Source organism: Muntiacus reevesi, chromosome 4 (genome assembly GCF_963930625.1).
Source record: "Muntiacus reevesi chromosome 4, mMunRee1.1, whole genome shotgun sequence".
Classification (NCBI taxonomy): Eukaryota; Metazoa; Chordata; class Mammalia; order Artiodactyla; family Cervidae; genus Muntiacus; species Muntiacus reevesi.
In genome coordinates this window covers 57,947,003-57,965,929 of record NC_089252.1, presented here as the reverse complement: position 1 = coordinate 57,965,929, position 18,927 = coordinate 57,947,003, and the positions used below count along the sequence as shown (strand labels likewise).

Below are 18,927 nucleotides of genomic sequence, written 5' to 3'. Positions count from 1 at the left end.
CATGTAGCCAGATTTAAGACAAGGGCCCACAAGGCGGAACCGATAAGCGTGGGCTGGGGCGGGCCAGGGGCTGCGGAGTTGGAGCCCAGGCGCAGACTCAAGGAAGCCAGAGGACCAGCATCTGAGCCACACCCAGGAACCACAGAGCTCTGTACTCCGCAAAGGGGCAAGGGGGCGAGTTAGCCAGTGTCAGTAAGCACTCTGCCATCTTCTTGCGTACAGAGGGTTTAAAGTTTAGGAAAAATACAACATACCTTCTCGCTGGGTTCTGTGAGGTGCCACAGTAAGTCCATCATGAGGTATTGGGGCTTGTTCTATTAAACCGGCCTCGGGACTTGGCACATAATCACCATGAGACGAGTCACTCTAGAGGAGAGAGGGTGGTCACAGGTTAGTCTGCATCTGAGACTAAGAACAATGAATGCCACAAAAATAAACTAGATTAAAGTGATACTTTTAAGAGCAGTAATTTCAACAGCAATTTTAGAGATAAAATAGGTGATTACACATTAAGAGCAAAAAGGCACAGTGCCAGACTTGGAAAAGAGATGGTGATATCTTCATTTAACGGCAATATCCTATACACTATTCAGCTGTCCCAGTCTGGGGGGCACACAGGGCACACTGCTATTCAGAGTCGCCAGTGCTGTCAGCCTGCGCCCGAGTGAGCCGCGATCACTGGTAAAGGACGGCACCCTCTACGGCAGTCCCCAGATGTGAGGGCATCTGTATTGTTTATGTTTTTACGCAATTTTTTATTCACTACTTGGTCTTAGTGATAGTCCAACAAGATGCTTTGTTAGTGAAAAAAATTTTTAAGGCTATCATCAGTCCACAAATCTAAACAAGAATGTGAGTGGACAATGAGTTTACTGTTAATACTAAACCATTTAATATCAACTAGGTGCTCTACCATTAGTGAACTAGACTAAGTTTTATCCCTAGAAATGCTACTTGGAGTCACGAGGAGCTTGCCAATCTTACACAAGGCTCTCAGAATTCAAACACCGTCATGGACTGGGTTGGCCAGAAAGTTCAATTTTTCTGTCAAGATGTTATGGAAATATATGAACAAACCTTTTGACCAACCCAATATATTGTTACTATAACCCACTGGGTAAGTCAAAAATTAAAATAGCTTTATAATGGATCTATATCAGAATTCATGCCTTATCCTCCCCTTCATGTTCAGAATCTCAAAACACGATTCAGACCAAAATTATCTCAGTTACAGGAGCTAATTATAATATTACAAATCTGCAATAAATAATATACATTAATCTTTTAATTATATAAAAAAATGAAGTAAACAGAAGACCTTAAACTTTCCAAGAATTCTAATTTAAAATATTCTGCTCTGTAGTCTGACCACGCGTCCCGGCCTGTCAGCGAGTGTGCGCCGCTGGTTGACGGCTCTATTCCTAGAATAGGGCATCACAACAGATCGCCTTGGGAGCTAAGCTTCAGCCTCATGGTGTGTTGTCTTCTAAAAACCCAAGGAAATAAAGCCTGTCTACAGAGAAACACTTAAGAAGAAGGAGAACATCGACCTCTTAAGTCAGCACCCAACTTTTGAATGGCACTCACCAACTTTCAATATTATTTAATAAAAAAAAAAAAAAACGCAGACATAAGAATTCTTCTAACAATAACAGAATCATGTATTTCCTAACCCAAACCATATAATCATTTACTACAAAGTAATACAACCACATTGGCCTAAAACTGCTATAAATATTTCAAAAATCAATATAAATAAAGCACTGTAATCCTCTTAAACACTTGCGTTAATTGGAAGGTTAGCTGAACAGGTCAACCATTTCTTAAGAGTATATTCCATATTGTTCATATGTGGTTCATAAATAAAAAATAACACCATTAAAAATAAATGAATGCAAAACTATATAAGAAAAAACAGTTTTCATTAGGGAAGTGCAAAGCACAACTACAATGAGATACCACTTCATACCCATCAGAAAGGCTACTATCCAAAAAACAGACAAGTAATGGTGAATACGGGGAGAAATTGGAGCCCTTGTGCCTTTCTGGTAGGATTGTATACAGTGCAGCTACCGTAATAGTTACTAAAACAAAAAGAAAAACAAAATCTTCATATGATCCAGCAATTCCACTCCTAGCCATATACCCAGAAGAACTGAAAGCAGACACCCAAGCAGGTAATTAGTACTCCAGTGTTCACTGCAGCCGAAAGGTGGACTATTCAAAAGTCCGTGGATGAACACACAAACAAAATAAGATATACGTACAACTGAGTATTACTCAGCCTTAGGAAGGCATAAAATTGACACATGGGTGAATCTTGAGGGCATTATGCTAACTGAAATAAGCCAGGCACAAAAGAGCAGATTCTGTGTGATTCCACTTATATGCGGTACCCTAGAGTAGTCAAATGGCAACCCACTCCAGTGTTCTTGCCTGGAGAATCCCAGGGATGGCGGAGCCTGGTGGGCTGCCGTCTATGGGGTCACACAGAGTCGGACACGACTGAAGTGACTTAGCAGCAGCAGCAGCAGAGTAGTCAAATTTGTGGAGACAGGACGGTGGTTCTAACCAGGGGCTTCAGAGAGTTGGGGGTGGGAGTAGCAGCTTAATGGATACAGTCTCAGTTTGGGATAAAAGAAACGTTCCAGAGACAGATGGTGGTGGTCGCACAACAATGTGAATGCCACTGAACCGTACACTCAAAAAACGTGAAAACAGCACACTTTGTTATACATAGTGGTAAAGAATCTGCCTACTGACGCAGGAGACTTAGGTTTGAACCCTGAGTGGGGAAGATCCCCTGGGGAGGTCATGGCAACCACTCCAGTATCCTTGCCTAGAGAATCCATGGACAGAGAAGCCTGGCAGACTACAGTCCAAAGGGTTGCAGAGAGTTGGACATGACTGAAGCAACTTAGGACTCATATATATTTCACCAGAATAAAAAAAATTAAGAATAGTCCTATCACATTGCCTCCATAAATTTTGTACTGAAACAGCTGTATGGAATCATTTTTAAAGTCTGAAGTTACTTTGAAGAACACAATTTGACAACTAAGTCAAAAACCTCCTAGTTTAATAACTTAGGCAGAAAAATGGAATCTGAATTCCTATCCAAGGACCAAAGTTCATTGACTCATGAAATATCTACTAATTAAACTTTCTGCCCCTCCTCCCAACACTGAGTCCCAGCAGGTATCACTGCTACACAGTCATTTAGACTAGGTTTTAAAAACTAGAAAATTTTACATTTTATTAATTTAACCAAAACTGAAGCTCTTTCTCGGGGCTACAGTGACCCCAGCAGGAGCCGCTGTTGGTCCCGCCGTCTCCTCGCCCAGGACTGGTGCGCTTTACTGTGTGCAGGCAAAGGCGCCGTAAACCCAAGTGCCACCGGTCTCACGGGATCCTGCAGGGGGGACAGCGCCCGCGCGCTCTACTAAGTGCAGATTCTCATGCAAATGCAACGCAGATGACACGCAAGGATCAGCATTTTAGGAAAAGGGTCAGGACCAAGTGGAAAATGGGAGAATTTTTCTCCGCTGGGAAGATGACAGATTTTAAAAACCCTAAGCTGGCAAAAATATGTGCAGGAACAAAAACAGCCCTGCTATATGTGTGTCCTCTCCTTCCTACTGAGGTAGCTCATCTGAGCTCAGAAAGCTTCTGACCTGTGGCGTGCTCCTGGTTAACTCAAATCCACGTGTCATGTACCATATCTTGCTTATTCTAAAAGACTGCTCAGACTTCACTTTTATACATGCAGATCCATTACAATTACTAGAGATCTCTTAAATGTGAGGAAAGTCTGTGAAACAGTCAAGTTGACTGGGCAGTTCCAAGAAGACCCTTCTCTGAGAAGACATCATTAGAGCAGAGATCACGCAGGTCGCAGTTACTTTAACGAAGTCTAACCTGAGAGACTTCATTCCAGCACATCTACCAGTGTTCTGTACATCTTCTCCTGTCCTTAGATGCAGACTGCACATCTTAAAATACCAAGGCATTCTAAGAAAAAAGGCAAAAAAAAAAAGCAGAATTTTTTTATATTAAACTTACTAATGTCAAACTTTTACACTCATCAAATCAGACTGAGAATTTAACCTCAGTATATGGCAACAAAACCCTATGAAGTTTTTGTGGTAAAGATAGCCCAAAATACCGTGCCTACTCCTCCTGCTGAAATGTGGGTGTAAGTCCCCAGCCGGGGGATCTGGACCGCCTTCAGAGACAGGCCCACCCGGGAGGATGGGGTGGAGAGCTGCTCTGGAGAGGCTGAGATGGGTCGTAGCAGCCTTGCCGCTGGGCCTCTGGGAACACTTGCTCCAGGACCCCAGGCCTCCAGGAGCGGCGGTTCCCCAGAGACACACAGAGAGAGGCGAGGCAGGGGAAGCCGGCAGCCGCCAGCTGTGCGTCCGGACAGTCTGCAGCAGACACCAGTCGCTCTTGCTGTCAGCTCCCTGTCTGAATTCCTGGCCCACAGAATTATGAGACATGAAACTAAGAAAAAAATGGTTGTTGCTTTAAGTCACTAAGTTCGGAGGCAATCTGTTACAGTTCTACATGATAAATTCTCTTTAAATAACCAGGGTTGTACCTCAAGTATATGCTATTATCTAAGCAAGATTCATAGAAAGTCTTTTTTTGAATGTCAGAAAATGATTCACTATTAGAAACACTACTGAGATGTCAAATTTCATCTATTTTGGTAGAAGAGGGAAGAAGCTGAGGCAAAGTTAAGAACTATTTACTGTCTGTCTCTTCAATTGAGAGGATGTGGGGGAAAGGCAGACATCTGTCTCATCTTTCCTCAGTGAAAACAGTGTAGCCCAACCCAAAGGCGAGCCCTGCATCAACCTAGTGCATCTGATGAAGGGTAAGTTCTAGTGGAAGAGAAACGTGGACGCCAAATGTATTAAAGTTATGCCACAAAGAACAAAACCGACCCAGCAGGGCAGAAAGGAGGGAGACCAGTGAGTCAGCAGCTCAGAAACAGTATGCCATGATTTCTGCTATGACCGTGGACTCACTTCCTATGTAACTCACTGTTTAACTAGAAACGTGTGAAAAAGATGACTCAGCAAGACAAGTGTGGCAGAGTCACTATGTTAAAAGTGTGGGTAAACGCGATCTAGCTGCTGAGAGTGGGGGAGGGACTAAGCTACGCACTGACCTCGTGTCCACAGCCGGCCACCGCAGCCCACAGCCCAGACCCGACCCCCAGTTCTTCCCACTACGACCCAGGTGAGCTGAGGACGCCACTTGTGTGACCACAGCAGGCCTGGCTGGAGCTGGGTGGTCGAATAGGATGGAGGGGGAAACTTGATTCACTGCAACTTTATGTGTGTTTGGGGGAACTCTGAATTTATTACAAAAAACAAACACCAAACATTAAAACTGTCGATGCCATTGTCTTTTCTAGAGAACTGAACTTGCAGGATGCACAACGGGAAGAACTAGCAGAAAGAACGCTGATGTGGAAGCTGACCAGGGAGGCAGGGAGCGGAGAAGGGAAGAAGCAAGGCAGCAGTTTACCCAGAAACAACCTGAGGTTTCCCTCATGAAGCACCCTGTGGGTCTCCGGGCACAGCAGTAAAGAATCCGCCTGCCAAGATAGGAGATGCAAGAGACACAAGTTTGACCCCTGGGTGGGGAAGAGCCCCTAGAGGAGGAAATGGCAACCCACTCCTGTGTTCCTGCCTGGGAAATCCCATGGACAGAGGTGCCTGAAGGACTACAGTCCGTGGGGTTGCAGAGTCAGACACAGCTTAAGAGCCTGAACAATAAGGAGGTTGAATCCGGAACTGCTCCATCCCTGGGCTGGCAGCTCCCAGACATTTCGATCCCCATTTCGTCAGAACATTTCGGGGTGAGTTGAGGAACACACAGCCGTGAGCATGAGACCCAAAGGGTCGAGTAAGGCTGTGTCCCGCCTTCCAGCCCGTGTATGTCAACTGCCCCTTCCTTCACAGCCCCTCCCCACAGGGCACACCAGCGGGTCTTGCTGGGAGGTGAGCCTGGGCTCAGGACCCCGACCGCCAACAGCACTGCAGGGACTCCTAACTGAACCACAGCCTTCATCCCCAGGGGAGAAGTGTTCTCCACCGAAACACTCATAAAGCTGAGGAAGAACCCTTGACAGAAAGTGACAGAAAGCTCAATGATGATTAGTGTCAGGAAACACTGAATCAGGCCTTGTGTTTAACTCCGAAGTACAAAAGGCACCTTCTCCAAACCACCCACCCCGACCCATCAGCAGATGGCCTCTTCCCTGAGGACGTCTTCTCCAAACATGACAGCACTTCGGCTCACACACGACCACGGTGTTCCTCCCAGGACCACTGGACAACTTAAAATCATTTGATACCCAAAACAAAAATCAATTATACCAAGGAAACATTATGTTTCTAACTATCCCAATTTAAATATTCCTAACAAGAAACATAAAAGCTCCATACTTCTTAGGTTATAAAATTGTTCACCTGAGTGACCAAAAGTTCTTAACTTTCAGATCATAAGCAAGATCACGTGTGTGCTCTGTCATGTCTGACTCTGTGACTCCACTGACTGCAGCCCGCCAGGCTCCTCTGTGCATGGGATTCTCCAGGCAAGAACACTGGAGTGGGCTGCCATGCCCTCCTCCAGGGGATCTTCCAGACCCAGGGATGGAACCTGTCTCCTGTGTCTCCGGCACGGACAGGCGGATTCCTGACCAGAGTACCACCCAGGAAGCCCCATAAGCAAGGTGCCGCACTTCAGTTTCCCATCAGGCGCCCCACCCGAAAGCGAACCACAGACTGGAGAGCAACGCCAGACAGCAATAACTGCAACAACCCAAAGAAGAAGACAGCCTGTCATTTGTAACTTTTCTCATCCTATCAAAACATTACCCATAGGTTTGCACCAACGTGCACCACCCCCACACACAAAAGCTTATTAGTTAACTTAAGGAGTAAAGTACACATGGCCTGATTTTGAAAGAATAATTAATAAGCACAACTATTCAGCATTCACTCATTGAAGCTTCAGTTCAAATCTATACTGTTCCATGCTATCTAAACAAACAATTCCTTGTATTATTTCCAAAACAACTGTGCCTATCTATATTGTGCACATACACTACATGGCTGCAAATAACAAAGTAACTGATAATTTATCAAACAAAGGAAAAAAATCACTGCCTGACGCACTCTGTCTTACAGTAATCAGTCATAATGGTATTTTTCAGAGCACTATTTGCAATAGTCTAAGGATAGGAAATTTTGACTAAGAACTTATGATATATGCAAAGCTGACCAAAAAAAAATGAAATGTGATACATGAGCCTTTGTGCAACTTGTAAGATTGAACTTCCCTCCTGGATTTTAAGTTAAAAATAATTCAAAGCAAATTTTTTTTTTAAAAAAACACAGAAAAAAAAAAAAAAATCACAGGATAAGTACCAAAATTGTAACAGAGAATATACAGGCTATTGGAAGGCAGAGGCAGCAAAGACTTACAAGATTACCACAGGGACAATTCCAAATAGCACCACGCAAGAGGTGACGGCATGAGTCAGCCTTGAATAAAACCACAGTGAGCAGGGGAAGCGGGAGATGGTGTGTGAGTCCCAAGACCCGTGGAGACCAGGCCCCACGGGTCGCGGGGTGCGATGGAACACCGCTGTAGGGAGATGGGTCTGGCAGTGGTATCCAGCAGGTAAGAGGTGGGGAGGCTGAAAGGGAAGCGGAGATCAAGTCCTCAAAGAGAATGCTGTCAACAAGAATGAGAAAAGGGTAGATTCAGCTTACGAAGGAGAGGGATTAAGGTTACCAAGCAAATCAGAGTGACCAGAAATGTAATGGAACCACTGAGAAAACTGGATGAGTTTGGAAGATGTCTGTTTTTTATTTATTTATTTATTTTTAACAAATCAGTGATGCATTCTTTTCACACATATGAACGTAAAGGGACAGTTAACATTTCAGGAGGACGTACAAACTCTCACCTGCTCTCATTGCAAACCAGTTTCTTTCATCTGACCTTCAAGACCCTATGCAACCCAACTCCTGTTTTCTCTTCAAGCTTCTGTATTTCTGTTCATCCACTACAACCAAACTTCACAATCCACCCCTGGAACCACCCACAGACGAGCTGACCCATCTCACGTGTGTTCACCATCTGTTTCCATGTATGTTGCTGTGTTCATCTTCACAGCAGTTCTTTGCAATAAATGGTGAGGGGATCCCTCTTCTATTCAGAGCAGTCTGAAACTTGGAAAGACCAAACAACTTGCCAAAGTGATCTCAAATTATTTCTTGAATGAGCATTAAACATGCCTAATGAACTGAGACATTTCAAAGGGCATTAAACCAAGTGTTCCCTGGAGCACAGGAAGAACACAACGAGGACTGCTGAGCGCCCAGCAGCTGTAGCACCTGAAACAGACACCCGACGAGGCACTTCCCCCTTCTGGAGTGACTGCTCACACAGCCCGGATGAAGGCGGCTTGTGCAGCAAAGCACTCTCTGTGAGGGACAGGAGCCCTGTGACGGCATGGTCCTCCATGATGGGAGGGAGAGTTGATAAAAGGGAAGCTCAGTCTGCTTTGAGGGTAGTGCAGGCTTTATTTGCTTTTCTTAAAACAAAAAGAAAAAATTACACTATTACTCAGGAAGATCAAAAACATTAGGTTTAAAAATCAGCCAATGTATAGCTTCTTTAAAAAAGTATAAAAAAGTTAAATTATTTATGGATTCCAGTCTGTACTCTGAAATAAATGAAAAAATTATACCACTTAACAGAACTGCAAAATATCTTCGAAGAGTTAATCGCTCAGTCCTCTCTGACTCTTCACAACCCTATAGACTGTAGCCCACCAGGCTCCTCTGTCCACAGAATTCTCCAGGAAAGAATAATGCAGTGGGTAGCCATTCCCTTCTCTAGGGCATCTTCCTGACTCAGGGATGGAGGCCAAGTCTCCTGCACTGCAGGAGGATTCTTTACCGTCTGAGCCCTTTACATTACCCTAACTAAATGTGAAAAAAAATTTAAGTAGATTACGTTTGCAAGGAAGTTCATGATAACCCAAATTCAAAATATGTATTTTCTCCATTCCCATCCCCAAATCCAGTATGGGGAAAGTACATATTTTAATGATCTGTGACCCAGAGAAATGCTTCCTTTGGGCTTATCTGATCTTAACAACCTAAGAACTAACAAAACTGTCTGAAATGTGTCTTACACACCAGCTTAATTAATTACCTTCCTGGAACACCAATTTAGAGACGTGGTAATAGAGAATATTTTCTATATTACTATAGTGTATAGTATTTTCTATACTATACCATATAGACTTTTTATTAAGGAAAAAAAAACCTATTCCTGAAAACAATTTATGTATCAATCTGAATGGTTGCGTGTTAGTGGAAAAGAAAAGGCATTGAATATTATTATCACAGAATTTGTGCTCAAGACAATTTGAATCATTTTGTCTCCCTAATGCAAACACCATAACCTTAAACAGAAGTTGTTGTTTCCATTTCACAGATAAGACTAAGGCTCAGGGATTTAAGTGGCCTGGTTAGTATCACAAGGGAAGCGGTAAAGCAGGAACGTAAGCCTCTGGTCCAGTGCTCTACTAAATACGGCTCTCACTCTGCAAGGCCTTTCACAGCCTTTACAACTGCAGATCGCGACTGCAGTCATGAAATTCAAAGACGCTTGCTCCTTGGGAGAAAAGCTGACTAACCTAGACAACATATTAAAAAGCAGAAACATTACTTTGCCAACAAAGTCTAGTCAAAGTAATGGTTTTTCCAGTGGTCATGTATGGATGTGAGAATTGGACCATAAAGAAAACTGAGTGACAAAGAATTGATGCTTTTGAACTGTGGTGTTGGAGAAGACTCTTGAGAGTCCCTTGGACTGCAAGGAGATTCAACCAGTTCATCCTAAAGGAAATTAGTCCTGAATATTCATTGGAAGGACTGATGCTGAAGCTGAAACTCTAATACTTTGGCCACCTGATGCAAAGAACCGACTCACTGGAAAAGACCTTGATGCTGGGAAAGATTGAAGGCAGGAAGAGAAGAGGACGACAGAGGATGAGATGGTTGGACAGTATCACCAAATTGATGGACGTGAGTTTGAGCAAGCTCTGGAAGTTGGTGATGGACGGGGAAGCCTAGTGTGCTGCTGTCCATGGGGTCGCCCAAGAGTTGGACACGACTGAGTGACTGAAGTGGACACCACAATTCCTGCCCCATCCCACAAAAAAATCCCCACAAAAGATAAATTTTAAGAAATATACGTATATTACATTAGCTAATTTGCAGAGAAGTTAATGGTATATTAACTTACAATATGAGTGAAAGTTTCCCGATTCTCCTTGCCTCAGAAAACCACTGCAGAGAAAAATTAAGTAACTGGGGGAGGATACCCAATAGCTGCCATTTGCTATGAAAATAATTACTGCTTAACTGAGATCTTCTAAAAGCCTCTCCCAGAAGGCATTTATTAACTGAACTGTTTTGATTCCTCGATGCAGCCAAACCAACCTAAAATTTCCTGTAAAAGTCACGACTAGCTCTACTCCCTGCTCTCAGTTTGTAGGTGCTACAGTCACGTCTCTTCAGCACCTTCTAAAGAAGGTTTAACTTTCATTAATAACTGCTAACACTTATTGAAAATCATGTACATCATTCCACAAGTACTCATTCATTTAACCCTTGCAATCTAACATATAAGTACTATTATTATCCCTCCGATAAGAGTGAAAAAAGCCTTCTCAGACAGTGCCCACTGCTCCAGGGACCCGAGTCACTGTAAAAGCTCCCAGCAGTGGACAACAAATTAAATAAAGCTTTTATTACTGTAAGCAGTGGAGTTGTTCTTTTCAAATGTCATTTTTGGAATGCATCTTTTTAGGGCCTAACACAGCAACAACCGACCTGTGGACACTAACCTCTGCAGTCTCATTTCAGTTCAGGGCTCTCACTCGGACTCTGACTGCCAGACACACCCACGCCATCCAGGACAGGAGCACTTACGCCAAAACTCTTCCCAAAAGAGTGTTCTTCTTTAGGTCCTAACACTATCAATATGTTATCTGTATTACTAAAATTAGTAATAGAAGTTGAGGTACTTCTTTTGTCAAGTACAATGTATCTAATTAGTCTATACTATGAAAAAGTATAACAATTTTGCCAAGTATAACAAGGATAACAAAGTATACTTGCTATATATAAAAGTATATATATATATATATAAAGTATAACAAAAAAACAATTTTGCCATGTTTTCCTTTTAAGTATCTTCAATGATTTTTTTTTAAAGGACACATGGTCACTTTTTTTTTTTTTTTGGTGTGTGACCTTAAATAACACTAAACGCTATCTGCTATACTACTACTAACATAAATGTTCAGTTTCTATCTTTAATTCAAACATTAGCACTATTTGCCAAACAACTAACTTTTGAGGATACTGAAAACAATCTCCGGAGAAACATGGCCGTACCAACATTAAGCACTAACGACTGTTACCATAGTAATTTTAACTCTTTTCATCTTTGTGTCACTAACTGGGGGCTAAACCTCCAGAACTAGAGGATCCATTTTCATAAACAGAGGGTCTGCAATAAGTATGCAGAGATAGGAACCTTGCCTGTCTTTCATCTTTTCAATGAAACAGTAACAAGACCAGTATCTTTTAAAAATACTTGATCACAGACTTCCCTGGCAGGATCTGACTGCCAATGGCAGGGGACATGGGTTCCATCCGTGATCCGGGAAGATCCCACGGGCAGGGAGCAACTAAGCCGGTGTGCAACAACCGCTGAGCACTTGGGCCCAGAGTGCCCGTTCTGCCACGAGACAGCCACCGCAACGAGAAGCCCACGCACCACAACCAGGGCGGCCCCTGCTCACCGCGACTACAGAAAGTCCGCGCAGCAACGAAAACCCAGCTCAGCCACGAAAACCCAGCTCAGCCAAAAAGCAAAAGCGTGATCATTGAGCACCTAATTTAAAAGCACATTCTGTTCTGTTGCTATTGCTAACATGCCATCTATACCTTGTGTTCCTGATAGTAAATATCGGGCCCATTTTAATACCAGTTTTTCTCAGCTTGCTATACATGCAGTACCGCATTTCATTAACACCTGACCTGCATCAATCACACAAATTTCCTAGAACATCGTTAGTAATTTTCATTACTGCAAACTGGGCTAGTTGTTGAATTTTATGCCAGTGGCTGGCAAGTCACTGCAGCTGTGACGAACATGAACTTCACCCACAAGTCTCTTAAAAGCAAGGCCAACATTTTGAACATGAACTTCACCCAAAGTCTCCTAAAAGCAAGGCCAACATTTAAGTTGTAATCCTATGTAACATTTACTCTGAAAACATCCAAATCATGTAGGAAAACTCTAGAAATGTTTCTTTTAAAAATAAAAATAAGCTTGTTAAATCTCCATTTTTCTAAAATGACCTACACTCTAGTAGTGTTTGTGGACTTGTCACTTTTACTGACATCGTAACCACCTTATGCCACTAAACAAACAGTTGCTGAGCCTGGGTCAGCTTTAAAGCATACGACTAGAATTAAAATTCGCACTGAAATACAAGTTCTACCAGTAAATGTCATTAGTTTTAAAAATTTTAACAAGAAACTGCAGCATATTATGAATTGGATACAAATCCTGAAAGAGCCAGGAACACTATTCTGGGCTATTATGCTCTTACTCTAAGAGAAAAAAAACAATTAGTTCTACTTCATCCATTTATTGATAGCATGGATGACATTTTAGACAGTAGAGAAATAGAATTATTCTATTCCTGGGCAATTAAAAAGTTACAAGGATAGGCCTAAAAGGTTATTTCCGGGCAAAAGGCGGCTGCCACGAAACCCGCCTCCGCCTGTCCCAGACCAAACCCTCCCCAGGGCCCTTGGCCGACCGGGTCCCCCACCTCGCCCAGCCTAGGCCAAAGAGAACCCCCGCGCCCCCGCCAGGCGGCGCAGCGCACCTCCGGGGGCGGGGCCAGCGCCGGTCACGTGGGCGGCGCGCGGCCGCCATCTTGCAGGGCGGAGGAGGGGCGGGGCCCCGCGGACACCCCCCTCCCCTCCCCGCCGTCCGCCGGTCCTCGGCGGCGCGTGCCCGCGCGGCTCCCGGTCGCGAGCCCCGGCGCCTCCCTGCGGACCCCCGGGTAGGCCCTCCCTCCTCAGGCAACGGCGGCCAAGACCGCGAGCGGAAGGGCTGAAGTGCAGAGACCCCCCGCGAGCCGCCTCTCGGGGCGGCCTAGCAGCAGAACACCCGCGGGCACGTCCTCAGGGCCAGAAGCGGCCACGGCTGAGGGGCTCGGAGTCGCGCTGACGGGCGAAGTGCGGGGCAGCAACAGCCAATTAAGACGGGGTGATCTGTCACAGCAGCCCTCAACCGTGGGAGAGGAAACGCTCGCCAGGCCACCGACGTCCACAAACGGCGTTCAGTGCCACCTGAAGGCTTGTGCCCTGTGACCTACCCCGCTCCCGCGGACGGCCACGACACAGGCACCGTCTGAGAAGTAACGACGCACTCCAACTCGCGGCAGCATGCCCAGCCTCCCTGTCCACTCTTCCCGGCACTCACTGAAAGGCCACTCGCCGCGGTCGACATAAAAATTTCACTGCTGTGCTCTGAACGAATCTCTGTCCTTGTCTCGTCCCCTTACAACACTCGCATTATAAGCAAAATTTAAAGGGAGAAAAAACACTGCAGTTAAAACCAGAAGTCGGTTACCTTTGTTGGAATAAGAATGCAATAATATAAACTGCTCCACATTGAGACATTTTCCTTATATCTACACGCTAAAGTTATCTTTACAATATATACAGGAATTCTGGGGGTAAGATATGTTAAGTACTGCTTCAAAGTTCAGGCTTGCTTCTTTAAACTTAATAATGGGCACATAGGATTTTTTTGGAATTAGTAAGTAGGCTGAAAAGTGCAGTATACACAGTTGCATGAGACACTGGAATATTTCATGCTCGCCAAGATTCTGGATACTAGCATTAATACGTCCCAGTTTGATAAAGTATGTCCTAAAGTGGGTTAGTCACTTCACTGACGCCTCCTTTTTAAAAGGAGGGGCTCAGCCTAGATTATCACTAAATCCTTTCCAGCTCCTAGGTTCCTTTGATTCTATGGGTATTCAGTCCACACCGCCACTGGCGAGATATAATGCCCAGTTTTAGTCTGAATGACAGCAGATATATAAGCTGAAAGAACTTTCAAGTAAGGAGTGAAAAAAAATCTCGCTTTCCAATATATCATCCTGGAGATCTCCTAAAGCTGAAAAACAGGGCATCCAAATAAATACTTTTAAAATAATCGTGAACCACGAAAATAAACTTACTGTACAGTCTTTACTCTAAATAAAAGCTACTTGCTCCACTAAACTGTCACACTCAAGGGCTTTATATTGGGTCCAGATTATTAAATTGCTTTCGTGGCTTTATAAAATTTTCTTTCATGTTTGTGACAAGGGACTTGCCTTTAGTCTCATCTACTACATTTTGGCGTTCAGTAACTTTTTAGAAACCATTTATGCCTTCAGTAAAGGCCCCACAAACATCGCCGGACTCAAACCCGTTAGAAGCCGGACTGGCCGGGGGCAAAGGGCACCAGAACCGCCCGAGGGGACGTTTCCCTACCCAGACAACCTGCCCGACGACCTAACTGATTTGAGTCATTTCGCACCTCTGACTTTTTTTCTGAGAACATCAAGTTCTCTGAGCAGGAGCGAAAAGAACCAACGACCCGCTTTACCTCAGGCCACCGCGGAGCGCGCCGGGAGCGCGTCTGGGGCCGCCTCCCCCGGGGGGCGAGCTGGGCCTCGGGACGCGCGGGCGGAGCGCCAGCCGGCGGGGCGGCGGCCGGACCGGGCTCCGCAGCCCCGAGGGAGGTGTCGGGGCCGAAAGGTCCCGAGAGCCCGCGTCCGAGGGCCGGGCTGAGCGCCGGGCTTCCGGGGCAACCGCAGCGGGACGAGACTTCCAGAGCATTCTGTTATGGCGGGTGCTCATGTGTGTGTGTGTGAGGGGAGTGGGACTGAGCGGCCCGGCCGAACGCACATCAGTCCCGGGACAGGGGTCGGGGTCGGCCCGGCCGGGGGTCGTCGGGGAGCGGAGGCCGCGGGGACCGCTGCGCGCGCGCGGACAGGCCGGCGCGCCTTACCTGGGCCCGGGCGCCAGCCAAGTGACACGGCGCCGCCTCTACGTCCTCGGGGCCCCCGCGGAGCGCGGCGCGGAGCCTCTCCAGGTGCTCCCTCAGGGTGACGCGCTGGTGGAAGGAGAAGGCCGGGTGCAGCGAGGCCATGGTGAAGAGCAGCAGCAGTTCCTCCTGGGCCCTGAGCCCCAGCCCGCCGCCCGGCCGGGGCGCGGCGCCGCCGCCTTCCGGGCCGGAGCCGTCCTTCTCGGCGTCGTCCTCCGCGCCGCCGCCGTCCTCCTCGCCGCGCTCGTCCTCCGCGCCGCCCCGCGAGCCCTCGCCCCGGGCCGCGCGCAGGCTCCGGAGCACCGCGTCCACCTGGGGCAGGAGGCGGTGCAGGCGGCCGGCGGCCTCGCGGTTCTCCGAGCCCAGCAGCGCCAGGTAGACGATGAGGCGCGAGCGCACGGCGGGCTCTCGGAAGTCGGCCAGCGGGCCCGGGTCCGAGAGGCCGTTGGCCTTGGCCTCCGAGTCGCGCAGGTAGTGGTAGTCCTTGCGCGCCAGGTCCTCCAGGCACGAGCCGAGGAAGCGCAGCTCCAGCGGGTTGCACAGGTCCAGCAGCCCGCACATGAACTCTAGGCGCTGCGCCGAGCCCAGCACCATCCCGAACCACTCGTACACCCGCTCCTGCTCGCGCAGCGCCGCCGCCGCGGGCCCCGCGCCGCCGCCCGGCATGCCCGCCCCCGCCGCCGCCCCGCCAGCAACAGGCGGCCCGAGTCCCCGGGACGGCGGCGGCGGCGGCTGGGGTCCCCGCGGCGCGCCCGAAGGCGGCGGCGGCGGCGGCGGGGGGCGGCAGTCGCGGCGGCGGCGCGGAGGCGCCTTCGCGCCCGGCCGCGCGTCTGCCTCAGGCTCCTCAGCCTCGGGTGGCGGCTCCGCGGAGTGCGTCGGCTTCAGCGGCAGCTTCATCCTCAGCATCCTCGGCTACGGCGGCGCGGACCTGCGAGCGGGGGCGGGAGGGCGGGACCGGGGGCGGGGCGGGGGCCGCGGCGGCGGCGGCGGCGGGCGGCCGTCAGGAGCAGGGCCCCTCCATGCCGCTGGGGCCGGGCCGGGCCGGGGGCGGGTCTCGGCCGGCGCGGGGGGCCGCGGGCGGTGTCTTCCCGGGCCGGGGGCGGGGCGTGCCCGCGGCGGCTCCTCCCCCCGGGCTCTGCACCGCCTCTGGGAACCCGGGCGCGGTCGAGAGCGAGCTAGCGAGCGTGTCCTCCGTCCGCCTCCCTCTCTCTGGTCGTCCGCGTTGGGTCGGGCCGGCGGCGCCTGAGAGGTCCCCTCGCGAGCGGGTGCTGACCGGGCGGCGGCGACAAGAGGAGGAGCGGCCGGGCGGGCGGAGACGCTCGCGGGCTCCGCGCAGACGCCTTAGCCAATCAACATCCCGAACGGCTGGTTGCGTGAGTCTCCCCGCCCCCGGGGCACGCCCCCTCCGGGAGGCCACGCCCAACCGCCCTCCGGCCGCCTTCCCTGCCGGCGGCTCCCGCGCGGTCCCGGCGTCTGGCGGAGACCCGGGCTCGGGGCCGGCAGTGGAGCGACCGCGCGGGTCGGCCAGGCATGCGAGAGGCGCGTGCGGCCCACGGCGCAGGGGCCGTCGTGGGTCGCACCTTCTCCGGGGTCCGGCGCGGCTTCTGACTCCCGACCCCGCGCCACCGCCCCGGGCGGGCCGCCGTCCCTGGAGCCGCCGGGCTCCCGTCGCGGCCGCTCGGGACGCGTCCCGGAGCCGAGCTCCCTCCGGAGGGGGCGCGCCGGCCCGACCTCCGCGGGTTTCGGAGGTCAGCGCGCGGGCCCTGCCGCGGCGGCTCCGCCGCCCGGTGTCTGGTCTGCGCCGCGGGCGGGCGCCTGAGTCCCGGGCGGGGGCCCGGGCGCAGGGCCCTCCCGACCCGGGCAGCCCCACGGCCCCGGGCCCAACGGTCTGTAACGGCCCTCGGGAATTATTGCCGCGACAGTTACCAAAGCCCCGCGGAGCCACCATCTTCGGGGGCCTGTCCTGTTAGCTCCATGACGTTTCTGTGCCCGACGCTGGCATTTTGAATTCCTGTGCCCCTGCGAATTCTCGGTGACTTGAGGAACTGACTTTTTTTTTTTTTTTTTTTAGTTTTTGTTACGTTTTTAAGTTTGGAAGGCCTCTCTCGCTGTTTGTTGCTTTAAAAAAAAAAAAGTCTATAATTTTAACACCCAGCTGGATCTTTTGAGGGTTAATTTTTAAAAGGTGGGACTAAAAAAAAAAAACCCTTCAGGTTTTAAATTAGGAAGTCCTACTACCGCTGTGTAGTGGCAGGATGTAAAAAAAAGAATCACTTTTCCCGAAACTCTTCCTGAAAATATTTGAACATCTGTTGGTAGAGCATATGCTGAGCACTCTTTACGATTTTATGCCCTAAGAAGCTAATTTATAATTCAATAAAAGGTTGAACTGAAGCCTGAATCAGCTTCAGCGATAAAATGGGGAGACAGTTGTTTTCAACACACTTGAGACTATGTCAAATATATAAAAGCCATTCTTTCTGAACTTTGCTATTTCCTTGTGTTCTTTAAGTGTGATCTAAAATCATGATCAGGAGAAAACTTTGCAGGAACATTCACAATCCTTGCCCCTTTGCTGTCAACTTCAGATGTCATGGAATTTTCTGTCCTATCATTTGTGAAGCTTAGGGTGACATACTTTAGGCAACCAATATTAACCTTGCTAGATATTCACAGGTCCATAGTGAGTCACCTGTCTAGATCCTTGGAGATGATTTTTACATGTGATCCAGGCATATGGTCTTTACATTTTCCTTGGCAACAAGAAGCCATTTGGTATGAACTCTCAATACTTGATCCATAAATTTGGGTCTGAGTTCAGATTTATAATCAGTAATGATTACTTTTGTTCTATCTTTGGCCCATGTTAGAAAATGCAGTGACGTGCACCGTTATTTAATGATTCTGGTTATCATCCATTGGCTGGACAGTTCGCTAGTTAGGCCCTGGTATTGTTTCAGAGCTGTCTCTGCACACTGCCGCTCCTTAGACCAGGCCTCAGTGTTTTTTCCCATCCTATAGTGAGAATACATCTTCAGTGAAGAGTGAGGTACTAGGGACTTCCCTGGGGGTCCAGTGGTTAAGAATCCACCTGTCAATGCAGGGGACACAGATTAAACCCCTGGTCTGAATCTGGACGGCAACTATGCCGTCCAGCCGCAACTACTGAGCCCATGTATTTGGCCAATGCTCCGTAGCAGAGAGAAGCACCCCTCCCCGCCAACAAGAAGCCCACCTACAGCAACTACAGAGTAACCTCTGCGGGTGCAACTAGAGAAAGCTCAGGCACAGCAATGAAGACCCAGAGCAGCCAAAAATAAATGAAGTAGTTTATTAAAAAAATAGTGATGTATTACAACAGAGAGGAGCCCAGATGGAAATCCCAGGATGAGGTTTAGGTGTATTTACTGGAAAAAAAACTATCCAGATAATTCTAATATGACATCCTGGGAAGGTATTCCTCCCACCAGGGCCTGACTATTGGAAGCGCTTGCTCTAGCGTTTTATATATAATTATATACATATTTAAATATATAATCATTTAGATGGACCAAATAATATTACTGTGGTAATAGTGGTTATGTGTAGGTATCCAGATCTTTCAGAGGAATATATCCTGTAAAAGACATCTTTAAGGACACTAAGTGCTATTGCGTCTTGTCCATAGATGATATTTAATGAATATTCAATATACTA

At 48.2% G+C, this 18,927-nt stretch overlaps 1 protein-coding gene across 1 annotated transcript in view; it reads right to left on the bottom strand.

Moving 5' to 3' along the window:
- The window catches only part of ZCCHC2 (zinc finger CCHC-type containing 2), a 45,382-nt gene extending 29,245 nt beyond the window's left edge, over positions 1-16,137 (bottom strand). Inside the window, exons 1-2 of the mRNA XM_065932861.1 lie at positions 15,196-16,137; positions 255-366 (exon numbers count right to left, since the gene is read on the bottom strand). Of these exons, the coding sequence (XP_065788933.1) occupies positions 255-366; positions 15,196-16,137 (1,054 nt within the window). The remainder of the gene's footprint in view (positions 1-254; positions 367-15,195) is intronic.
- Positions 16,138-18,927: the final 2,790 nt, after the last annotated feature.